At 39.0% G+C, this 25289-nt stretch overlaps 1 protein-coding gene across 1 annotated transcript in view; it reads left to right on the forward strand.

Moving 5' to 3' along the window:
- xkr6b (XK, Kell blood group complex subunit-related family, member 6b) overlaps nt 1–25289 on the forward strand; it is an 87069-nt gene that overhangs the window by 53715 nt on the left and 8065 nt on the right. Inside the window, exon 2 of the mRNA XM_007256629.4 lies at nt 24631–24827. Within this exon, the coding sequence (XP_007256691.1) occupies nt 24631–24827 (197 nt within the window). The remainder of the gene's footprint in view (nt 1–24630; nt 24828–25289) is intronic.

Consider the following 25289-nt stretch of genomic DNA (forward strand, 5'->3'; position numbering starts at 1 on the left):
TTAAATGATGAAATGCTAACATTTCAGATTTTACACTGCACTGAATCCTTTGCTAAAGACTCATAATTGAACTGAATCATTGCGAGGGCAGAGATTTACACCTCTATTCTCCAGTGTAAAGCTCCCACTCTTCTTTATATCCTCCTTCTATCCGCCCCATCCATCCCTTCCTCCTTGTAATTTACCTCTGCCACTCTCACTGCCTCCACACACCCCTCCTGCTCGGAGGAGCGGAGTGGATATGTCTGGCAAGGGCTTGCGACAGTGGGGGTAGACGTGAAATGGTACAGTCTGATAGATGGAGCGGTGGAGAGACGGAGTGTGTGAGCGGAATAGTAAAAGAGCCCCGGAGACGAGGGGGGAGGGAGGAGGAGTGGAGGCACAGAGCCAGAAAATTGCATTGCGTGTTTGGTGATTAGTTTACCTCCTGGGTTCTCCCTTTCGTTCCTTCTTTCCGTGCTGCTCGCTCTCACTCTCTCCTCTCATTCTTCCTTTTTGCTCTCATCCTTCCACTCCACCCCTTCTTCCTTTTTCCGCTATTGCTCCCACTCCGGGGCTCTTTTTCTCCGCTCTCCTCGAAGCCGGAACATTACGCTTTGGCTCCAGACTGTATCTCACGAGGACAGAGTCTTGTGTGCAGCCTCACTGACACAGCCCTGAAGGAGATTCAGCTCACTGTAGGCTTTAGATAAGTGCAGGCCAGTTTTCACTTGCTCCCTTTGCAAACGACAAGGTTTCCCAGCTGCTCACTAGTCAGCCATTATTTGAAGGTAAAAATGGACTCTTTGAACATTTTTTTAGTTTGGCCTTTTGTGCAAAACACAGCACTGAAACTATGCTGTTTACAATGACAAATGACCTGCTTATAAATGCAGACACTGGCAAGTGCTCTGCCTAAGTAAATCGGAAATCGGAGCTCCAATGTCTAAGCCATTACTGGAGACAGATTCAGTTCAATTGCAATTTATTTCAAAGTCGTGAATGAAGTAGATTACAACAGACTGTTTGCATGGGCTATACTGGGTTTTTTTTGGTATTGCAAAATCCTGTATGTATTGTAAAGAACTGCATTAAAGTGGTGTATTGATTGTATTTTTTATCACAGTGAACACTTTGCATGAAGAGTGTGTTAGCACTGACAGTTTGTACACTCTGTGTTACATTCAGCATCAGTGGGTGGGGCTGAGAACAAGGTTATATGTTGACATGCCTAATGACACTAGTGTCATGTACCATGACATATGCCATTACCCAGGGAAGCTCAAAGAATGCTGCACTTAACTGTGGGATATGTGTGTTGGGTCTCCTGCATTAAATGTAGATGAGACTTGTCTTTGTCTCGTCAATTCTAGACAGATATGATCGTTACCACCTAATGTGAAAAAGCATTGCACTGTCTACTTCGGGTGGTAATGTCTTGTATGGCGTATTCCTCCTAACACCTTTCCATGGTGTTTTTATTAAATCACAGGTCTACTATTCTAGATTTTAAGCTACTAGCAGTTCCCTGCTGTACTTTATATATATATATGACCATATAAGACCAACTTTGTAGCCATCGTAGTTATTAAAGAATAGGTAAAACCATCTACCAGCAAAGTTTAACTTGGTCTTGACAAAAACAGTGAATTCATAATTGGTTGGTTTTAATGCTTCCTACATTGTGGTTGAATGGAACATTTAGAAACTTTGACCGTGTTTACACTCTGTGTCGAACAATTAGATTTGTCATAGGTCCATTTAAATGTACTAGGCTTAGGTAATGTAGGTATGAGCACAACAGTCATCCGCCTAAAAATGCAGAGTAGGAGTGATAATTAATTGTCTTGAACATGTGCTGATGAAGTTTTAGGTAGGTTTTGACCTTGGAATTGGCTTTTTATCATAAGAGATTGTTTAAAAACACAAGCTATACATATTAATCACAGCCTCTGATCCTTCTAATTCAAACTTGATGCACTATAAGGCCAGAAGGAGCAGACTATAGACTCTACTATAGTTTGCTGTCCCCTCAAAAGCAAGTAGGTCAGTCTTTTTTTTAATCCTGGCTTAGTCTAGCCCCTTGTCTGCTTGATGTGAGAGCTCATTCTCCACAGGAGCAAGACAGGCTCCCATCCTTTTCCACACAGCCCAAAGCCTTCACTTTCTCTCTGTACCAAATCAAAGGCGCATCAGCTGCCACGTCTCGTCTTTTCTTCTTAGACGTTTTGGGTTTGTTTGGGTTCTTTTAGGAGCTCAACAAACACCCAAGTCTCTTGTGTCTTTCTTTGTTGGAGAAGTACATGTACTGTTTTCTTCTTTTGCAAGGCCGGTTATGAGTCTCAAGCAAGAGCTAAGGAACATGCACAATGCAGAAGAAGACTGCGCTCTGTGTCCAGCTGCAGAAGAAGATAAGCCTTTGGAAGACTGGCCTCATACATTAAAAGAATAGTTCCACATTAAAATTCACTGCCGCTATAGCTGAGCTAGCTAACAAGTAATGGGAGTATTTTGCAAACTGCATACCTTATCATCACACACTTGCCTCTCCATAAAATCCAGAAGAACAAAGTCCAGGACAAAACAATGTGACTGTCAGTAAAGCAAGTATTTTGTGTAGTTGTTTAAATTTCAGACAAAAGTGTTAGCACCCTTCCAGATTTCTTCTTTTGCATCTTTGTCACATTTTAATGTTTCAGGTCACCAAACAATTTAAATTTCAAACAAAGGTAACAGAAGTAAACAAAAAATGCAGTTTATAAATAAAGATGTTTGACATTAAGTAAAAATCCCAAAGCTATAGGGCCCTGTGTAAAAAAAACACACCAGCAAGTCCACTTTAAAATGGTTTAAGAAAAGCACATTTAAGACTTTGGAGTGACCAGGTCAAACCCTGAGCTGAATCCTATTAAGATGCTGTGGCATGACCTTAAAAGGCGGTTCATGATTGAAAACCCTCCAATGTGGCTGAATTACAACTATTCTGTAAAGATGAGTGAAGCCAAAATTCCTCCACAGTTCAGTAAAAGACCTATTGACAGTTATCGCAAACGCTTAATTACAGTTGTTGCTGTTAAAGGTGGCCCAACCAATTATTAGGTTTGGAGAAAAAAACACTGTATGGGAATGGTAACCTTCAGTAAAAAAAAAAATCTTTGATGTGGGGGGTGGGAGTTTTGCCATTTCCACAGAGCTATTATTTTAATAGTTTAAATAATCATTTCGCTTTCATGGAATTGTCCTGGAATTCCCTGCCCACCCTGTCATTTTGGGATAACCACTCTTTTAAGGAAATTATTTTTGATATTAATGACATCACAACCTTCATACTGCTTTATTTTTTTAGCAGTTAGCATAAACCAATGTGCAAAATTAAGCATGCAGTTTACATGATGCTAGTTGTTTTGGGGGAGAGGGGGTAGGATCGACTGCGTTGTTGTTGCCAACCTATCGCTTTAAGCCCTGTGTGTTCTCTGCATGGTGCAGAGAAACAGACCGGTTAACAGGGCTCAGCTGACAAAACTCAAACTCTGGCTAATCAGCACAATGCTAATCCTCTACTCATTCGCATCCAGCCACAGGAGAGCCGAGCGGCCGTGGGCATTCGCCTGCATTCTCAGCCAAGTGCAGCAGCAGAACACTGGCTGGCAAAGACACGGCCGCTGTTCATTGGCTGGAGAGCGCATTCAAAAGGCCACAGCTTCTACCCAATTAGCCACTTTCTGTTCCCTCAGGGCAGCGATGGTGCACGCGTGTGCTCTCTGACCGTGATGATGGAGTAGCATGTAAAGAGCTTTTGTAGCCGAGGATTTCTGCTCGGGAACTGGCAAACGGACACTGCGTGCAAGGACAGCTGGCCCTAGACATGTCCAGCATGTCTAGTGGAGAAACGGGGTCTTGAGACATTTTTCGTGCTTTCTGTGCGGCAACAAGTAGTATTACCTAATTAGAAAGGTGACACGAAAGCCCATGCTGGCTGAACTGCCATAGATTAAAACTGATATAAAATCTGTTCCTTCAAGACTATTATAACTTGTTGTATATTCTGTACGGGTAGTAAGATATTTGTTTTAAACTACATGTTCATATATGCATATAGACGCTTTGCATATCCTGTGTCTGTTTGGTGTGTTGTATTTGCACAGCCTCAGAAATATATTTGTTTTATATGTTTGCAAGCACTGTGGCATGGTGGTCAGCACACTCGCTTAGAGCTCAGTGTAGTCATCCAGGATGGTTGTTTCCGGTTAAGAGTAAGCTGTGAACATACTTACGGTACATGTCCACTGGCTCTTTTCTTCAATGCCGTCGCTGTGCAGGATCTCTCGGCTCGCCACATGTGGGCGTGTCCATGACTTTTTTCTTTTAATTTAAAGGAAACAACTGATGTAGTCAATTATAAGTGTAAGATTTTTTATTTTTAGTCAATCTCACTGTAATTTATAGATCCATAAATCCATATTCCACCATTTTTAGCTTCTCTTCTGTGGTAGAAAGGCGCCTGTTCTTTGTGTGAGAGGCTTGTATGTGTGTGACATCGCAGCCTGCTGTTCCCTGATTGGCTGGACAGAGTGTGGAGGCCGGATTCATTTGAATAAAGTTGAGATCTGCTGAACTTTTTCGCCGGAGGGCGGGGCTGTGCTCAATGCAACGCAACCCAGCATGCACCGCGGCATGTGGCGGCTCTCTCCATTGAACTGAATGGGATGTGTCGGGGCTTAAGTGCCAGTGGACGCATACCATTAAACCTACTCACACCTTAATCCCAGCAGTTACAGAGTCAAAGCAGTTCTATAAATTATCACAAGCAACAGTGCATCCTGCTAGATATTGGAAAGCATATAAACCAGCTATATAAATCAGCCCTTATGGTTTGCAAAATGCCACATCCGAGAAAGAAAAGTGTGTAGCACAATAGCAAGACTAGAAAATGATAAAAACTCTTATAGGCCTCAAAACTAAACATCAATTAAAAAGCTATGCACTTTGCCCTGTCACAAGAAAATTAGCCACTAGCATTTCTTAGCTAGCTGAAAAGATGATAAAGCCAGCTAGGATTATCTGACTGTTTTCATTATTCCCTAGCCTTGCTTTAGTGCTATAGACTCTGTCTTTCTTGAACGTGGGACTATGCAAACCCATGAGGACTGTATAGATTTATATAGCAGTATGGTTTCCAGTATCTAGCAGGATGCGCTGTAGCTTCTGCTTAATTCTAGATCTGATTTGTTTTTCTGTAGCTGCTGAGAGTAGTAATCAAGAAGTGTCAAGAAGGTTGCCTAATGTACCTTTAAAGTATTGTATCAGAGATTGATAAGGAAATGTAGGTGAAACGTGGTGGATAGTACTGCTGAAACCTGCCTAGCTTTAACTCATGCAGGCATTGAGTCATTGAGGCAGTGGTGCCTTCGTCACTGCAGCCACATCCTCCTCCTCCTCCCTCTCACCAGGATGAGCTCATGGTTATGTGACACACACCCCTGCGTGCCCGAAGAAGCGGATGGTCGCTAATAGTGAAAAAAACACTGTGGTTGAGCCGAAGGTTTGGCAGAGGTGTGACACTCTGGTAGATAAACACACAAAAACAAACTGATACACTCAAGAAATTTTCATTTATTTAAATTCTACCTGATACTCAGATGGTTTAATTTAATCAGGGTGGATTTTAGTCAGAGTTTTCTGTCAGCTTTTCAGCTTCGGCTTAAGCAAAAGTGACACTGACCCGTGTATCCAAAAATACCCTCTGGATCCTAGAGAGATTTTAGTATTGTTAATTATTTCAGCGCACGCTGGCTCCGCGCTTCTGCCACCACATTAGTCACTCTCTGACAATGGAAGTTGTTTACTGCCAGGACGAACTTCGAGGAGATGCAGCGCTGTCACAACACTGTCAGTGTGGGTCCAATGTGCTTAATCTCCACGTCTCTCTCTTTTCAGCTCTCATTTTCCTGAAGAACGCTGTGTCCTCTCATGCGTCTGCCACACACACTAACACACAAACATAGCCTTCACACACACACTGTGTGGGCAGGGTGCTTACACACTCCTTCACACATGAACACACACACACATGTATGCATGTCCTGATGCTTGGACTGGTGTTGTCTGTGTCTCATTCTCCCTGTTCTCTGTCCCTCTCGCACTCGTATTTTTTCTCTCTCTTTTGTTCTCCCTTATTTTGTGTATCTTGTCCTTGTTCTCTCTTCTTTCTCTTTCTCCCATTTTCTCTCTCTATTCCTCACTCTCTCTATTTTCACTCTCTTTCACTGTCTTTCATTCTCCCCTGTTCTCTAGCTGTCATTCTCTATTGTTTCTCTCTCTATGTCATTCCCTTATCTTCTCTTTCTCTTGTTCTTCTCTCTTTTCTCTTTATACGTAGCCCTCTATTGTAAACACCTAAATGTATAGATGCCAAATGTGTGCTTTGTTCTGAGGCCATAGAACAAGTGTAGATGTTTTTCTAAACATCCTTTTAGTAGATGGTTTTCATTCTAGGACTCCACTGATGTTATAGTTGGTGTTATACAATAACCCACATCTATGCCTTTGCTACGCTGCCTATACAGCAACATGGTTTAGAGGGTTGGACAGTATTTGTGGTATCTGCAAAGTATACGCACTTTTACTTTATCACCTTAGTCCATTTTAGTCCATATCTCTTTCAGTGACTGGTCCGTATTTCTCAGCTTGCCTAGAAAAGCATGTGTAGGAAAGCTTGTCTTAAAGGAGTGTATCAAAATCAGAATTAAACTTTCTGAATGTAAGGGAAACCTAGGAGCATCTCACATCTTGCAGCTTCATTACAGTTTTCCTTATCGCGTACACAAAAAACGGAACTCAAATGTCATTTAAACCACAGTTTTGGTCACTTAGGCTATGTTCACCTTACAAGCCACATTGCTCAAATCAGATTTTTTTGTTCAGATCAGATTTGTTCAGATCTTGATGCTTGACATTCACAAATGTAAGTGAGCTGTATCTATGTGTAATGTGAACAAATCTGTCCCTGAAACGCCTCACATGTGCACATTAATACGTGTATAAACATCACCTCCTTCACCACCAACAAAAAACGTCATATTTGAGAGACAACTCGTAGCATTATAAAGAAAAATGGATTCGTTTGTTAGCAGCTCATATGTGGAGCATCTTTTGCTGGAGTGGAGAGTAAACAGCTGATCTGAAGTACATGCTCAGGTCGAGGAGGTGAAAAAAGTCCATGCGGTTTGCTTTTGCTGTTTTTGCAGTTAAAGCTGCACAGCTGCACCAAGAGATATGTGGCTATGAGAGAGAAAGACGTAGCGCAGCGTAAAAGCAAAAAGATGCATGAATTCCAGTTTGACCAATCACATTCATGTCGCATATCCATGAACGGAAACATATCTGATTTAGGATTACATATGAAAGTGATTTAAAACTGACTTAAAGAAAAGAATCTGAAAAATTAAAAAATCACATCTGAGCCACATTGAACAAAAAAATCTGATTTAAGTTACTTCACTTGGTAATGTAAATGTAGCCACAGAAACACTGGCCTCCTCTTGTTGCACCATTGCAAACTCTGTTGGAAACAGGCCTTAAGTTACTCACACATGTTAGGAAAAAGAGGGAGCAACATGAGTACAGAGTAAAAGAAGGAGTTCAAAATGAGAGTCTGTAATAGTGTTTAACTCCTGTCACATGCACTGAACATTGGTAGAGTTGGTGTGCTTCTGCTTTCTCTCTGTACATGTTTGGCTGCTTTTTTTGGTTTACAGTGAGCATAGCCGGTGTGTTTATACTCCTCCATATTCCCTGATCTAAATGCGTCTGCTGAGGGCAGAATGAACGTCATGTGTGAGCCACGGCTTCTGATTGGGATAAACAGGGGCTGATTCAGTAGGTACTTGGTCATCCACACATTTGCGTATGAAGGCGATTCGTCAATTCATTATTGTAATGTAATGTTTTGACGTTTGTGTAGAAATGTGTATCATATATCTATGTATAGATTTCAGTAAACAAAAAGACAGTCAGCAAAAAGTTTTACAGATGAGCAAGAGACCACCATAGTAAATATTTTGTAAGAAACAATGACCTTACACTGAGGTCTGATGCTCTGTCAAAGATAAGCATAAAATAGCTGTGTGTATTGTTTTGGTGGAAGAAATCAGGTCTGAGAACCAAGGAACATGATTTTGAATGCAGTGTTTCTTTTTGCAAGATATGTGTGTTGTTTAGAGCTGTCAGAAATTGAACCAAATTTGTGAGACGTGTTTTTTTTTTTAACATTTTGGAAAATCTGTAAAATTCAACATCCTCTTACTATGAGAATTAGTTGGGAAACCCTATTGGCTTCAATTAGAAGTGTTAATATTCTCATCTCAGTTCAGGGAAGGATGTTCAGATTTTCACAGTTTCACAGTTCTACCCCAAACTGAGCAAGAATAAGACTGTTCACTCAGCAGCTTTCAGCAGCTGCTGCCTGTTTTACACAAACATTATTTATACTATAGTCACTATTAGGGCTGCACGATATGTGCAATAGTCACATTGCAGAAGGTGCAGTGTCACCTAAGACAATTAAATCAAACACATCATGTTGCAAATTTTTGATTCTTGACACAAGAACTAGTAGAGTAGATACACACAAGTAGATACACAGTGTTTTCTGAATGAACAGCTCTGTCTCTGTGTCAGTGTGAGTGACAGGCTGCGACTAACTGAGAAGTGTGAGGGGGAGGGGGATCGGGCGTAAACAGGAGACATGGTTGGTCACATGCTGATAAACACAGTGGTTTACAGCCTGTCAAAAGCTGTGTTACCTTAGTTACCTGTGTTACTCTGCACAGTTTTGCACATGTATTTCCAGTTAAAGATGAAATCTCACTTTTAATCCCAGAAAAACGCGTTTATTTACCTTTTAAAAGGTCATTTAAATGCCAGATTAAAGGGCCGATTATAGTTGTTTTACTTTTTTATTTTTTTGTGTGTGCTCAGCTGACTCTAAAGCGCTGACTCAGCTCTTGGTGGGGGCTGGCCGGTGATGTCACACTCTAAAAAACAGAGGTATGATATGAGTACTTTTTTTGTACTCAAGAGTACATTCTTCATAATTGTACCCTCAAAGGTACAATATTGGTCTTTACAGGGTCAGATTTGTTCCCTCTGAAGTACAAAGTCATTCCTAACAGCAGTAAGTACAGATTTGTACCATTTAACCAGCCAAAAGGTATTATGTATCACTGTACTAATAAACAATATATATTTTAATTGCACATTTTTTATTTAAAAAACAGACAATTTTGGATCATCAAGTTCTTGACGCATATTTAGTTGATGATAATGTTTATAATGTTTATAATCTTTACTGCCACAAAAACCATGGGTACAAAAAATGACTTTCATTGAAAGGTACTTTTTTGTACTTCAACAAAAGGTACAGCCCCAGCGACAAGCTTTGTACCTTTTTAGGTACAAATCTGTACTTATATTTCTTAGAGTGCACGGGTCCTTCATTGTTTAATATTGTGATATATATCTTTGAAAAAAAAAAAAAAAAAACATGGCAATGTCAATTTTTTCCAATATCGTGCAGCCCTAGTCCTTATTCTACACTTAATCCCTTCAGATCAGTGTAGAATAGTGTTAAAATGTAATTTATCACAAACATGAAATTTTACTAGCTTTTAGTGTACTAGACTGGTTTATATTCTGTCTTCACTACAGTAAACTGGAAATTAAGCAAAGTGAAATAAATAATCAGAGACAAGCCTTGAATTCAAACTATTTATGTTTTGTTATGAATTTTTAAAATAAACATTTTTACACCATGGGCTTAATATTTACAGAAAAAAACTAATCTCTTTTTCCAGGAAAATTACAGAAATTTGTTAAAAATCTTACTGGAGTTAACATGTAAGCAAAATATACTTTCAAGAGTTGTGTTTTAAACACTACTGTTTAATTACAGTATGTGCTTTGCTGGATCATAATCATGGTTCAGTGACTGTGTTTGGTCTTTTAATTGTAAAAAGTACAAAAAAAAAAAGCCATTGTTAAGCTTTTCACCACTGCACAAAAACACACCCCATCCCACCCCCTCCACTGAGGCAGCCACTAAGAGCAGTGGTCAGCAGTATACAAAACTCGACGCCTTCATTAAGACACCAAAATGAGATATATTTTTGCTTATTTTATTTTTATTTTATGTCCACAGGGATCTGAACCCGTCCAAAGTTCTACTTCATCATAAACTCATACGATCCATAATACACCGGTGCTGCTGAGGCAGTCATCTTTTAAAAAAGATCAAAGATTGATCATGACTGTCTGTCTAGAAGCTCTCATTCCCTGATTCAGCATCATGTGCTCGTCTGTACATATGACGGTGTTGTGCTGAAGCTGTGTCTTGAGCTGCAGTTTTTGTTGGCATTGCAGATTTAAGGCCTGTTCTCAGGCCTTCATGAATCATTGTGCCCCCTGTCATAAAAGTTTCGTGGCCCTCTCTGATACATGGAAAGCCTTTTGTGTACTGTCGGGAAGCGTTTAAGCCCACACTGTCTCCAGCACGCTGATGTAATGGAAGGCATTTTCTTGCCTCCTCCAGGGAGGACTGGCTGCCTCTAAATCTGGCCCTGTCACACTTTCATAAAAGCTCAAATTGAATTCCGAGCCATTTGTGTGTTTCTCCCTCTCGGTGAATAGGACTGCAGCTATAAATACTTCAGACGCAGAGAGCCAGAGATACTCTGCATAATGAGAAGGAACCTGAAAAGAGGCGAGAATCGAGAGAAATAAAGGAAAAGGGAAGTTGGAGGAGCGGAAAGAAAGGATGAGACACTAGAGAGCCATGTGTTTAAGGATTTTCTTGCAAAAGAAAGCATAAAGTCAAGACAAACAAAGGGAGGCCTGGAATTGCCGCACTCACAACAGGTAGCGTTAGCAGACTTCATTGACAGTCTCAGCAGCGTTCCACACCGCTTAAGTGTTCCCCCTCACCTTCACTGAGTGACTCACTGAGTGACTCATCTGAGCCCTATTCCACAAACACACACACACACACACACACACACACAGGGACCCTTCCAATCAATTCCATATACACACATTAGTAGGCAGATATACTTTGCCTACAGCCCACTCTTTAATAAACAGCCTTTGGTCTATCACACACACACATATGTACGCAAAAGCATCTAAAGCAACACCTTCTGTAGGTAGTATGTTTAATATTATGGCCTGTGGGAGGAAGAATCCACATGAGACAGAAAGGTTCTTTTAAGGAAGCTCTTTATGAACGCCCCCCTGCAAGCTTACAGCACTTAGAAGTGTTTGGTGAGTGAAACCCACAACACTTTCACAGTGGAAAATCATAGAGGATTGACTACAACTGCTACCAACTCACATTGTGGTTAACATAGGTTAACATAGGCTATTTACATACAGAAACTACCAGAACTTCGGTGAATGTGGTGCCATTGTCTACCAAATCATCAATCAACACTTCTAGTCAAGTAGTTTTATTGTCAATACTACATATGAACATACAGAGGATTTAATTTGGATTACTCACGGATCCAAAGTTACAACAAACAAAAAAAACATAAAGTGATAGTTGTCGAAAGTACAACTAAATAAAATGCTAAATAAAATAAAAATGAAATAGACTCTAAACAAGGTGATGCATATAGACACATGTGAGACAAATACAGAAGACAATAGTGCAATATAGGAGTGTACCAGTTAGGTATGATGGGAGGAATAAAAGAAGGTATATATCGTTACTATTGGCCTTTATACTTCACAAATCATCCATAAAATTGTTCTAAATGACATTAAATTAGGTCTAAGGTCTAAGTTGCTGTTGTTTTTTTCTGATACAACTACAGCTACTGTAAATTGGCTTGTTTAATGTTCTATTCTGATGGACAATAGGCTTTAATTAGCGTTATTTGCAACAAACCATAAAAAAAACACATGCTGTCCATTGTAATGGACGCAGGGTCTGAAAGGGTTAAACCATTTATGGCTAGAAGTTTCAAAGAGATCATAACTGGGCTGTGTTCAACCATCCACTGACGTGTCATTATTGGCATTTTTAACATATTTGGTTATGATACAGGAAGCATACGCTATCTTTTACCCTTGCAGTGAAAGAACAGTAGTAGCTGGTGGATGAGAATTGCCAATGACAAAATTGGGGAAGTAATAATAATAATAACGATCGCAGTTGCTCCTTTTTTTGTCCATATTTTGCTGCTTGCAGCAGAGGTTGCTCCCACCGCTCCTGATAACTCCATTATGGATGTATAGCAGCCATTATGGCTGCTGGAATGTGCAGTGCACAGATGAGGAGTGCTGCAGTCATCAAATTGTCTTCGGCTGCAGAGAGGAACAAGTGTATCTTCAGCCTCGCCTGTCAAGCTGTCAGATTGCTGGTTAGCTGAGTTTCTCCACAGCATAGCCAAGAACCTGAGTGCATACATGCATGCGTGCATACGTGCACAAACATCTACAAGTGTGCATGTTCTTTTCTGTGTGTGTGTGTGTTTTTGCACGTGTGCCAATCCACTTCACCTTTCACGCTTTGACGGCCTTTCATTTCCATCCAAACAATGCATGGTCTTCAAACAGGAGTTAATTAAGCAGAAACAATGCGGCGCATGCCTTGGTGAATCATTAGTCGTTAGAGCATGGGCGCGGCAGGAAATGGGCTGTATCAATGGCACAGACGGGCAGACAGGCAGAGCTCTCAGACATGACCTGGCACGGCTAGGCCAAGTGCAGGCTAGCTAACGAGGCGTGAGTGAAGGCTATGATCTCAGCACGAATAATTCATGGGGAGCCATGTTCTAGGCCAGAGTGCTGCGAGCAGAGCCAGACAGGGGTTTCACACAGACTGCACACTCAAATCTGACAGAAAGGTTGAGTGAGGGGAATCTGTTGAACATGTCTACATGTGAGGCTGTGATTGTGTGTGTGTGTGTGTGTGCATGTGTGGGTGGGTGTGTTGCCTTCCCTGTGGCAGACTGGGGCTTAGTTCTCTACTCATGCAGAACACCATATTTAAATAAAAGCGTTTAAGCAAAAATTCTGACACTATATTTGTATATTTAATATGATTCAATTAAATGAGAGCATCCATCTAAAATATTAATCAAATTATTAATCCATTATGCAGTCCTATTATGCACACACATTTTCCTATTTTTAAACAAAATAAAATAAACAAATAATGATGGAAGTGTTATACATGGACATTGGGGGACTAAACAAGAAAAAAAATAAAAACAACTATTTGGATAAATATTTGGAAAATGGATATTTTTGTAATGTTTATAAGGTATTCACCACCTCAACAGATTTAAAGGAATAAAAAAAGTGTTTAAATTTGTATGAAAGACATGATCTCAAATGAATATGTAGGAGGTATTCCAGGGTATGTTGTTATGAGTGGCATATCAAAAACTGGTGCAATTAAAACTAAAGTAATACAAATGTATTGCTCTTTAAATGCTGAAAAAGAGCAATAATATTTTTTTTAATAAATCATACAAAAATATTTTAAATTTTATGATCATAATGCAACATTTTGATTTTGTGCGGACAGATATTAAAACATAATAAGAATCAATTCATTTTTAAAACAAAATTACTAATGATAGTAGTGAAACATACAGTATTGCATGCTGACTAATAAATTGAAGAATATACTGGATAATCACTAATATTGTAGTGATGAGTAAGTGATACTCCCCTTTCTACTTATTACATCCTTTTCTTTTTTGCACATTGTTGCTACTAGGCAACATGAATCTTTAACAATTTCAAAACATAACTTAATACTCCCAGTTAACATTAATACATGTGAATCCTTTGTGTCGTTGTGTGTCAATCACAAGCTGCACTATTCCAGAACAGTTATGACATGGTCTTTTGTAGGATTTTTATGATGCAGCCCTAGGCTGTATGCATGTGTACACTCTGTTAATACCGAGTGTTGAGCGTGTTTAGTGTGAGTAATGGATATATCTCTTTAATTGCATGAGCGGAAAAGATACTCATCCCACAGTAGACCAGTAATTAAATTTGATCTGCCTCATCTGTCCATTAATCTCAATTCTGCTCTCCTATCTGGATTCTAGCTGTCATGGGTTCAGCAGTGGGCTAATAAATAAAGGGACAGTTTCCCAGACAGGGATTAAGTATAGTCTTTGACTACAAAGCATTTTGAATTAATATTCTCTGTTAAAAGACCAACAAAGCCTTCGACTTGGCTTAATCTCTGTTTGGAAAACTGCCCCATGTGTTCCAATGTGGATCTTTTTAGAAAAAAAATACCTCTTTAATGTTCTCCTAACAGTACACTGTAAATTTGACAGTGTTAAATCAACACTATTAGCCTTAAATTTTACACTCTCTGTGTTAATTTAACACTAAAAGTGTTATATATTTAACTGATTTCAGTTTAGTGAGACAGTGTAAACTGGTAAGACTGTTGTCTGAAAATGTTGAGTAATTTGATGTTTATAAAATGTATAAAAACCTTACCATGGGAAAACGTAATACGTGTTAAGCCTGTAGTTAAAGGAGATTTTCACGCTGCATTCAAATCCTGCCATTATCTTGGGGGAGTATGAAAGGTGGGTGTTTTTTTGGGGGGGTGGGGTTTGGAGGGTTGTCTCCTAACACCCCTGACATTTACAAGACTAACAGAAAATGTCAGTGAATGCCAGATGTTACCTCGGGTTATGATGCGGCTCTAGAAAGGCCTGAGCTATTGATCCATGGTTTTCCTCTTCTCCCCCAGTTTCCCATTCCCCTTCCTGCTGATCTTACATTCTCATGTACTCTTCCTGATCTCTCTCACACTCCCTCTATCCTTCTTCCTTCTTCATGCCCTGCACTAAGCTTTTTGTCAAAGATCTAAGATGGGATGTCACTGGAGGACGTTGCTTTGTTGTTCATGCTAATAACAGAGCTTTTCTAACACAGAGACCCCGATTAAATGTTTTTAATGGTTTTATGACTTACGTGAGAATCAGTATTGGACTAGAAGTGGATGGGGATCATCCACATAGAAATATTAGTGCAAATATACAGAAGAAGCATTTAAAAAAACAGATTTGATACATGTGTTACATCATCATGCAAAATAATCCATAACAGTAATGATTGAACTTTTGCTGCTAATGTTGCCACTTTCCTTTGACTGTAGCCTTTAAAAAACACATGGTTCATACCATTTTAAAAAGATAAAGTGTGTTGCTATGAGTGTCATGTGAAAAACTGGACTTTTGTACATTTTTAAAAAATGTAACTAAAGTAATGCTGTAAAGGACAAAGAAAGGAAGACAGAAAAGGACTGAGGTGTGACATTTATTCAAACTCTGCCTTTTATTTGAACCACTAAATGTAAAACAGAGGACCCTTGTAGTTCTGCATGTCTTGCAGCTGGGGGCGCCGAAGTAAACAAAACTTAAATTCTTAAAGAAAACATTTTCTTTCAAAGTCAAACGAGCACTGGACTTTAATCCACACAGATTTCTCTCGTAAAACCAGTATATTTGGGTGAGTAAAGCTCTTACGTTTATTTACAATAAGGTTAGATTTCCACAATTTTGACTGATGGCAGAAAATAGACGCTAACCTAGCAACAATGCACCGTTTACAGTGCCGCTACAAACAGAGCAGTAATGGAACTAATTTAACTCGCGGAGTTTTTATAACCAAACAGATCGTATTTTCTCGTCCTCTTTAACTCAAAATATTTTTAGAAACAGTGAGGCTGTGGCATAATCGTGCCTACGAACGCAGCACAGCAGTGCCAATATTACACGTTATAGCACTCCCTCTTGTGTATTACTGCTTAATTGAATTATGTTTAGATGTTAAAATATCAATGAACATTGATATTGCGACCTTGTTTCAATATCAAGGTGTGATTAAAATATAGATTATGTTCCGTTTCATTTGACATTGTATTCTTTTAAAAAGTGTGTTTTTTCAATGGTTTAGTAAAGACATTGGCTCTATATAGAATTATCCACACTTAAAAAAACATCTGCTGCTGAAAAGGTTCTACAGATTGTAGCAGTTTAGGTTTGCAAACTTCACTTTCTAGTTTGTTGTTCTTCTTAACATATAAATCTGGATATTTGAAGTGGTATCCAAGTAGATTCCACATATTTTGTTGACCTGTAAACAACAATTTAACATTAAAATTAACATGTATTTAATGTTAAACATTATTTTAACATTTCAATGTTGATGGTCGGGCATGTGCCAGCTGGGAAGCGTCACACTTGCTTACACAGAGTGAGCACATGATGGACTTGGTCTGTGTTAAATTCCCTAGAAGTCAACAGGCTAATACCTAGCAAACCAGGGTATTTTAAGAGAGAAACATTTTAGGCTGACCTGCCCTACCCCTATCCAGCCATGGCGTGAGATATCACCTCCAATCTCTTCAGCAGTGCTCTGCCACTCCTCCAGCTGTCTCCCACGGTTAGCAAATTGAATGGGTGACTAGTGCACCAGCGCTGTTTCCTGCTATGAAGACAAAGCCAGGCAGTCATTTGTTCCACTCGTTGTATTTTGCCAAGGCTGAGGCATTTTTTTTTCTCTCAGATCTTAGTCTGACATGGAGGATTATGCTATATGTGTGCTGTATCATTTCACACAACACACAAGGGGTTATGTGTGGAGGGTTGACCTCCACATTTTATGAAGGTGCTATAAAAAAAAGAATACAAAATAAAATGCTGACAGTTTTTCACATTACGACAGTTTGTCAGCTCGTAACACTTATTCGTCACAGACAATCAGTCATGGCTGAGCAGCCAATAAATAAACATGTTTTACAGATTATTTCATGCTGTGCAGTAGAGATGCTCCATTCTTCATGACATAAGCACAAGCATGAGTGAGGCTATCATTAGAGGCTAGAACCTGTTCAAGTTTAAAGTTTATTTGTATCATAGAAAGTGATACACCGTAGTAAATACAAGTAAGTAAATGAAAACATGTATCTCCAAAATGGCAGCTTTACAAAAAAAATCTTTCAATGGAAGTCAGTGTAAAAATAGTTTATTTTAGGCAATTATGGATCATTTCTATTGGTCCATTTATCAACAAATTCTGACACAATATAAAGAACAGTTTGTGTGCGCAAATTATGTAGTAAACTAAAACGCATGGAGATACTTGTTTTTAATTGGACAGCAATGATATAACATTGTTTCTACACTCATTATCCAACTTTTTCTTCTCCACTGAGCATGTAGGAGAGTTGTAGTTCTATAATTACTGTAAGTAATTATAGTCCTGTAGTCCTTCTGTTTCTCTGCATACTTACTCTATTATCCTCCATTTAGACTGTTTAGGACATCACAGGACCACCAAAGAGCTATTATTTAGGTAGTAGGTCATTTTTAGAATTGCAGTAGCATTGGCATGATGGTGGTGTACATGAAGTGTTAGTGTGTGTTTTGGTTCTATAAGTGGATCAGACACAGCAGTGCTGCTGGAGTTTTTAAATACCTCCTTGTGTCCTGCTGCATTCTCTAACAGGTATTCATTATAGTATGCTTGACGATGTATAGAAAAATGTAAAGTATATAAAAAATATAAGCTAAAAGGTATGAACAGATATGTATACTAAATTTACACAGAAACATGTGCAGCAAATCAGTAAACTGTAAATATAGGAATGGGTAGTTGTCTAAAGTGCACAGTGTAAAATCTACAGGATAATTCCGAGCAACTGAGCAGAAGGTAGTATAATAATCTATATTGATAATATTCAGTGAAAAAAGAATGTCCAGAGTGTGGGATGTGTGCTTCTTTTTATGGTGGTAACCCAGAGGAAATGCTTTCATGATGAAAAGACTGACAGAAAAAAGCGTGACCCACAGCTTTTCTTGCTGCTCTGAAGTCTGGGCTATTTCTGTCCGTCTTTAAGTTATTGTCTCCGCTTGACTGGCCTCACATCATTATCGTTAACCAGATTCTTGTGCCCCTGCACTACAGATACAGGCGCAGACTCGTGGGCAGACAGCTTTTCCGCTTTTATAGGCAAGAACACTTCAATGACACGCAGTGGTAAACGGCAGAAAAGAGAGTGTGAAAAAAAGGGACACTTCCTCATTCTGGCTTTGTGTAGTTTGCAGAGAATTTACTCTACCAAACATAATGTGCTTTGCTGGAGTGCACAATAGCTTTTTTTGTTGCTGTTGTTAGTGGTGTTTGCCACCAAATGTTCCTCTCACTTCTCCATAATTACCAGCTCCGATTGCAGCCATTACGCTCTGCCACAAACACAAAGATGATTATGACTCTAATTAGCTACATCTGAGTGCGGAGTGGCAGGAAGAGATTACGTAGCATTCAAAAAACACTCCAGCGAGGAATTTCTTAAGATTTGCTCCCTTGAAAAGGCGTGGAGTCAAGAGTCATTTAAAAATGATTTCATAGGGAGCTTAAAAAAAGATGCAGTGAAGTAACGGTGGCGGGGAGGTCATAAAGCTCACAAAGGCTTTTTATTTAATACATTGGCATAGATGTAACAGTAGATAATAAAGCTGAGTATAGAACTTTGCTCTATTAACAATTAAATCTTTGAATATGAGGAGCGGATATTCATACTTCAATCAGCACCTTTAGTAGATGCTGCACATACAATAATAGTATATATACAAAATACAGTATTTCCTGTATACACATACAGGTTAAATGATGCCTCCATGCATATTATACCAGACAGGCTTGTTCTTATTTTAATTATTTTGCTTTAGAAGGTGCATGGACTGGATTGTACCCCCTCATAAAACCTCAAACAAAACCTTGTGTCTCACTAGCTTACATTTTTAATTGCTAGGCCTTTATTTTTTTAGTATTTTTAAACTTAAAAATCCTAAAAATATGGCTACTTTGACTAAGCTACTGTTTTTTCTTTGGGAGTTCCGCCTAGAAACAAACAACCACTGTAAATTGGTAACTGTTGGTACAGTTTAACCACTATGTATGAAAGGACCCAAATTGACTTTGAAGTTATGTGTAAACAATGCTGTTATAAATCTCCCAAATCTTTCATCTCCTTAACACAATGTTGTTCCAGTGAAAACAGCATCAGTTATACAGTAATGTTGCAATAGTGCTGTTTGAAAAGATTCTAAGAGTTCAAGCTAGTGAACTCTGGAAACTTTACTTCACAAAAAATACAGAAATTTACAAGAGAACTTAAAGTTTGTGCACTTATTTAAAGCTTTTTCTCTATCTGCTGTAGTTTTTAATATTGTGTTTTACATGTACAGCAGCAGAACATTCAAATTTCATACTAGGAGTTTTATGTCAAGAATGAATAAAAGTCAAAATACAAAAAAAAAGTGGCAAAGAAAGAAGATGTGATTTAAAAAAGTATAAGTATGTGCGTAGCAATGACTACATGTACATCAAACACATACATACATATACATGCGATTATTGATATTAATATTATATACATTAATGTATCTAGAAGAGCGTTCTGTTTAAAACTCTCATACAATTAAGTGTTCGGGGTGATTGATAAGAATTCTTATGCCTCACACTAAACAAGATGGTGCACCAGCTTTTTCACCATGCAGTAGCCTAGTTAGTGTGTAAACAGCTGCTTGTGAACAAGTGCCTCTGAGCAGATGGCACAGTTACGGCCATGAGAGCAGAAGAGAGGCTGCTGCTGGACGCTGCTGCAGCACTTCTGGCTAAAAGTCATTCATTCGTTCTGATGTGGGAACAGATTCAACAGTTCTAGTTCTAAGATTAATCCTTGTGGGAAGCACTGTAGATCTGGTCTGAAATCATATCCACCTGGATCACAGTAACCTGGCTGGGTGGCCTAGAGGGAGGAAGAGGAGGCCGGGGAGGTGTGCAGACGGCATGAATGAGTCGAGCATAAGGAGCATATTGGATGAACAGAATGGAAAGAGCATACATGAAAGGAACATGGTGGGACGAGGGGGGGTTCAAGGCTGTCAACCTCCGGATGGACTTGAGCCAAGGGGGTGGAGCAGCATCCGAGCCTAACTTTGATGTGTGTGTGTGTGTGTGTGTGGGCACACGTATGTGTATCTGAGGAAATGTGTGTGCTGCAATTCACCTTCTTCATCTCTCTTACTCTAAGCTCCACATATTATGTGTTGTATATTCACTAAAGATGCCAAAATATATTATTTGGAGTGATGGCATAGAAGAACAATGTTGATTCCTAAACCAGTCCTCAGATAGATTACAAATTTCACTTTATTAGTTTGGCAAGTTCTGCTGGAGCAAAGATCTAAAGCTTACAATGTCCTTGAGACCTGATTTAGGAATCCATGGACCCAATAGATAGATTTAATGAGGACGAGTGAGACTCACTGTATGTTGTTGTTGTTGTTGAGTGTACTCCTCATTATTGCACTTGAAAAAAAGATTTAGTCTCGATTGCAGCTTGACTAGTTTCATTGCATTGTTTACTAGAACCTTGGGAATATTACTTTTTGGTGTACCGTCACGTTTCTCACCTAGACAAACTATACTAGTGGTTGTTATTGGACCTTAAATTCTGTCTATTACAGCTGAATAATCTAGGGCAGGGGTGTCCAAACAACAGCCCGTGGGACGTTTGCGGCCCGTTTCCTTTTTTGGAGCGGCCCGCGAGGTATTTTAGAAATAGAATGAAAGTTGGCCCGCTGTTAAGCAGGTTTTTATGTGAGATCAAAGTTTGAACGCTAGGTGTCAGAAACGAGCCAAAGAGTCGGAGAGAGTGCGCAGTTCTAGCAAAAGAGCAAAAGAGTCTAAAAGCGGAGAGGGTGCGCATTTCTAGCGCAGAAAACCGGGGCAAAGAGTCTAAAAGCGGAGAGAGTGCTCAGTTGTAGCGCAGAAAAACAGGCCAAAGAGTCTAAAAGCAGAGAGAGTGCGCATTTCTGGCACAGAAAAACGGGCCAAAGAGTCTAAAAGCGGAGAGGGTGCGCATTTCTAGTGCAGAAAAACAGGCCAAAGAGTCTAAAAGCGGAGAGAGTGCTCAGTTGTAGCGCAGAAAAACAGTCCAAAGAGTCTAAAAGCGGAGAGAGTTCGCATTTCTGGCACAGAAAAACGGGCCAAAGAGTCTAAAAGCGGAGAGGGTGCGCATTTCTGGCGCAGGAAAACGTGCCAAAGAGTCAAAAAGAGTTTAATATTAAGAGACATCATGAAATAAACATCAATTTGAAAAATCTTAGTTTACACAACACTGTAAAAGATAAAGATAGGAAGTCAAGTAAAATGTTGTGTAAATGTTGTAATAATCAGGAAAATGTATTATTTAAAGTGGTATATTTCATTATTTGTTTTGTTACGGAGTCTGTGGCCCGTAACTTGAAATATATTTCTCCTTCTGGCCCCCAACAAAAAAGGTTTGGACACCCTGATCTAGGGTGAGATATGTAAAATTGTGGCATATCTCACATCATGTTTTTTCATTCAGGAGAAAAAAAAGCATGATCCTCATAACCACTTTAAGCATCGAGTCCTGCTTTAGGGAATCTCTTTGGCACCTAATTTTTAGTGTGAAAGTAATTTTTATCTTATTTATAATACTGCTTAAATTTATAACAGGATTCTTATGTTCAACTTTCTTTCTGTAATTAATAATAAAATGTGACTGGAATCACAATAAGCAGCAACTAATGTGAGATGCCCATGAACTTCCAGCCTTTGATGACTTTAAAAAGGTGTAATGTTATTAATACGTAGGACAAACATATTGATGCCAGTTTAATCAGGTACATCATTTAAGCAAAAGCTCTTTCCAGACTGTTTCCAAAACATATTTCAACATAAATCTATCACTACCATACTCTATCATAGATTCTGACAATCTACATCCATGCCTCTTACAGAACTACATTAAGCCAATTCACAGCAGGACGATAAGTCCCTGAGTCTCCATTGCTTAGTGGTAAAATACTGTGAGTGACAGTGAAATCCTGATAATATCCAGAGAAACAGGGAATTCAGCTGCAGCTGTAAAACATATTTAACAGATCTTGTCTGCAAGGTAGTGAACTATACCCTCTAGTGGTGATATAGCCACACCACAACTTTTTTGGTTTACTTGTGGTGAGGTTTTATGAGGCAGTGGACTCGGGAGAGCCATGTGTCTCAACTTAACCTCAATAACATATTTTGAATCAATATTATGAGTCAGTTAGGCCTATCATGGTAGCGTTGTGATAAACAAAATTAATGCCATTGTAAGGCAATTGAATGCCACTGATATACACAATTGAACGCAATTGCATCCTTTTAAAGAGCAATTAACTAATATTTTTTAAAAATATTTATTTAAAGTATTGATTTAAATGTATTAAAGTTACAGAACATTGGAATTCTAATATTATAATATTTAAATATCCTCAATTTAAAAAAGTTAAATAATAAAACTTAAAAATACAAAGTTTAAAATGATTGATGTTAAACTCTGCCTTGCTAACAAAAACAATGGGCAAAATATTGAGTTCAGCAAAAAATATTGAGGTCATGTCCATTTATTGAACGATAAGTCAATAATGTATTTATTGTGACAGGCCTAGAGTCAGTTATAAATATCATTTTTTGTTTCTATGCATTATATACTTGTCCCCATATGGAGTTTACTCCACTTACTCCATTCTTTACGTACAAGATGCATAACTGTAGTACCAGAGGGAAAACCAAAATGTTACCACCATGCCTAAGCCAGAAGTCCCAGACGATTGATCTCAGACAGTCAATTCCAGACGGCCGGTGACATGGAACCCTCTGTCTCCATGCCTACCCAGACAGACGCCGGCCTCCCACTGGCCTTATGTGAGCTGTTAGAGCCCTCAGAATTAACTCAGCCCACACACACACACACACAATTACAGTCCATCCACAAATTACAGCAAACTAACATTGTCTAAGGTGTGGTCTTAGATGTTCTCAAAGTTTTTAGACCATGTAGCACCCATGGTCAAACTGAGTCACCTGACAGGTGACACTTATACACGGTGGGGTAGATGTTTTCTCATCTAATTTGCCAGTGGTGGGGCTTACCTCATTTTGCAGTCCTCAAGATGTCACAGTGTTTCTGTAAATATAGCTACTAAATCACACTATAAAGCTTGAAATAGAAGAAAACCACAGAAAATGTTGTCTAAATAAGTAAGTATATTTCTCATGTTAAGATTATTAAAATAATATATTAACAAATAACTAGTTTCCAACTTCATTTTACTTGTATTAAAGGTAAAATGCCAACAGTAGTCCAATTTCAAAACACTGGAGAGATTTGTTTACTCCACCCACCCCTCCACAGTAACTTTATAACTTTATAAAGCAGCTCATGTGGATTTTATATAACTTTATCTGCAGTTAGCTTACTAGCTTTATGCACCACTAGCAGTGTTACCTTAAACCAAGTCCATTATACCCTGAAAAAAGCTCCAAAAATACACAGCCTGCAGTTGAAGTTACTACTTTACAGATCTCAGTAGTATTTAAACTGCTTAGTTTAGCAGCTAACATATAAATCTGCAGTCTGATTTACATCTCAGTTATAACCTGAATTCACTGGTGTCAAGCGAAGCTAGTGAAGAAACCAACAGCTAAATAGCTAAGGCTAGCTAGTTGCAAGGAATATCCATGTGAAAAGTTTACCGTTACTCATTTTGTTCTATTGGTTTCCGATGTATTTTCGGCATACTGGTCACCATATATGAAGCCTATTCCTCTGTTGTGACTGACTGCAGTTCACGTTAGCATGTGTAGCATGACTACATTAGCCATCATAGTCCAGATCACTTTAGTTAACCTAGCAATCTCAATTATCCTCTGCCTTATTATCACAGATTCTCACAGACTGCAAGTATGAATGCAAACACCCCAGTTTTTTTATTAATTAAAACGCCCAATTTTGTTATAATAACCAACTGGTTGTGATAAATGACCTGGGTAAAGTAGCTTAGCATTAACCATCTGTTCAGGAGAAAACTAGCAGCTCTGCGTCTTTGGTCATTGAGCTTTTTTGATGAATGCTGAGGCTTTTTAGGCTGTGTAGCAGCTAAAGTTTGCTTGCTAGCTTCCATTTGCTAGCTTCCATTTGCCTTGATGTTGTTTAAATAAATCTGGCAACCTTGGGGGTGGGAAATGTGTGTTAAGGAATGAGCAGGCCTGTTTTCTTAAAGAGAGTTTTCTTAAAAGTGAAATTAAGACTATTCCTGGACTGCACCTCTTTTTCAATGGAGAATCTCCATTGACTGTGCTGTATATTCCAGGACTAGGCTTAATCCCTGTCTGGGAAACCCTCCCAAAGTGTGTGTGTGTGTGTGTGTGTGTGTGCGTGTGTGCGCACTGAGCCATGCTGGGCGCTTCTAACACTGTTACAAGTACACATTCATATGTACAAAACAAAAGGGTAGATATTAATTACCACTCAGTCTGCATGTCAGTAAAATATCTGTAAGGAATATCTGTAAACTTGACTTGCTGTAAACTTTTTTGTTAGTTGTAAGAACTGTTCTTCTGTAACCTCCAGTGTGTTGGGTTGGGTCTACAGCCATTGTAGGTTTTGCAATCCATGCAATTTCATGGACGTTCCAGTCTGACACTGTGCCTCTTTTCTCTTTCTTGTCCATGTTTAATCTGTAGGTATATCCGCACCATGTACCTTGGCATACAGAGTCGCAGGCGAAAGGAGAACCAGCGACGTTTCTACTGGGCTATGATGTACGAGTATGCTGATGTGAACATGCTCCGACTCCTTGAGACCTTTCTGGAGAGTGCCCCACAGCTCGTACTTCAGCTCTGCATCATGATCCAGAAGAACCGTGCCGAGACACTGCAGTGTAAGGAGTGCCCCAAGGCTCTATACTTGGACTGATGATGTTTCTGCGTTGAGATTCTGATTTTCTCTATTATGGTGTGAATGTTTAATTAGAATTCACCTCTACTGTGAGCAAGTATAAAAAAAATATTAATATATTTCACTTGCACTACTGTACAGATTGCTACTGCTGTATACAGGAAATGTGTCAGGAAAGATGTAAGTTAGTTGACTTGGAGTGCTTTGCAGTGGTGTGTGCAATTTTTTTAATATATTGCATACTCAAGGCATTCTGTTTTTTGCTTAGAAATGTTTCTGAAAAAAAAACGTTTTAATTTTTCATGAGTATAGCTCTAGGGTCTAGAACAGTTTGATGCATTGCCACACTCTGTAGTCTTTTCTGTTGTTGATATCAAACTAGAGTACGACTCTCTGGATCTCTGGAAGTTTGGTGTCGCACCAATTTATCAACAAGTCTCAAACT

The sequence above is a fragment of the Astyanax mexicanus genome, chromosome 1 (assembly GCF_023375975.1).
Source record: "Astyanax mexicanus isolate ESR-SI-001 chromosome 1, AstMex3_surface, whole genome shotgun sequence".
Lineage (NCBI taxonomy): Eukaryota > Metazoa > Chordata > Actinopteri > Characiformes > Acestrorhamphidae > Astyanax > Astyanax mexicanus.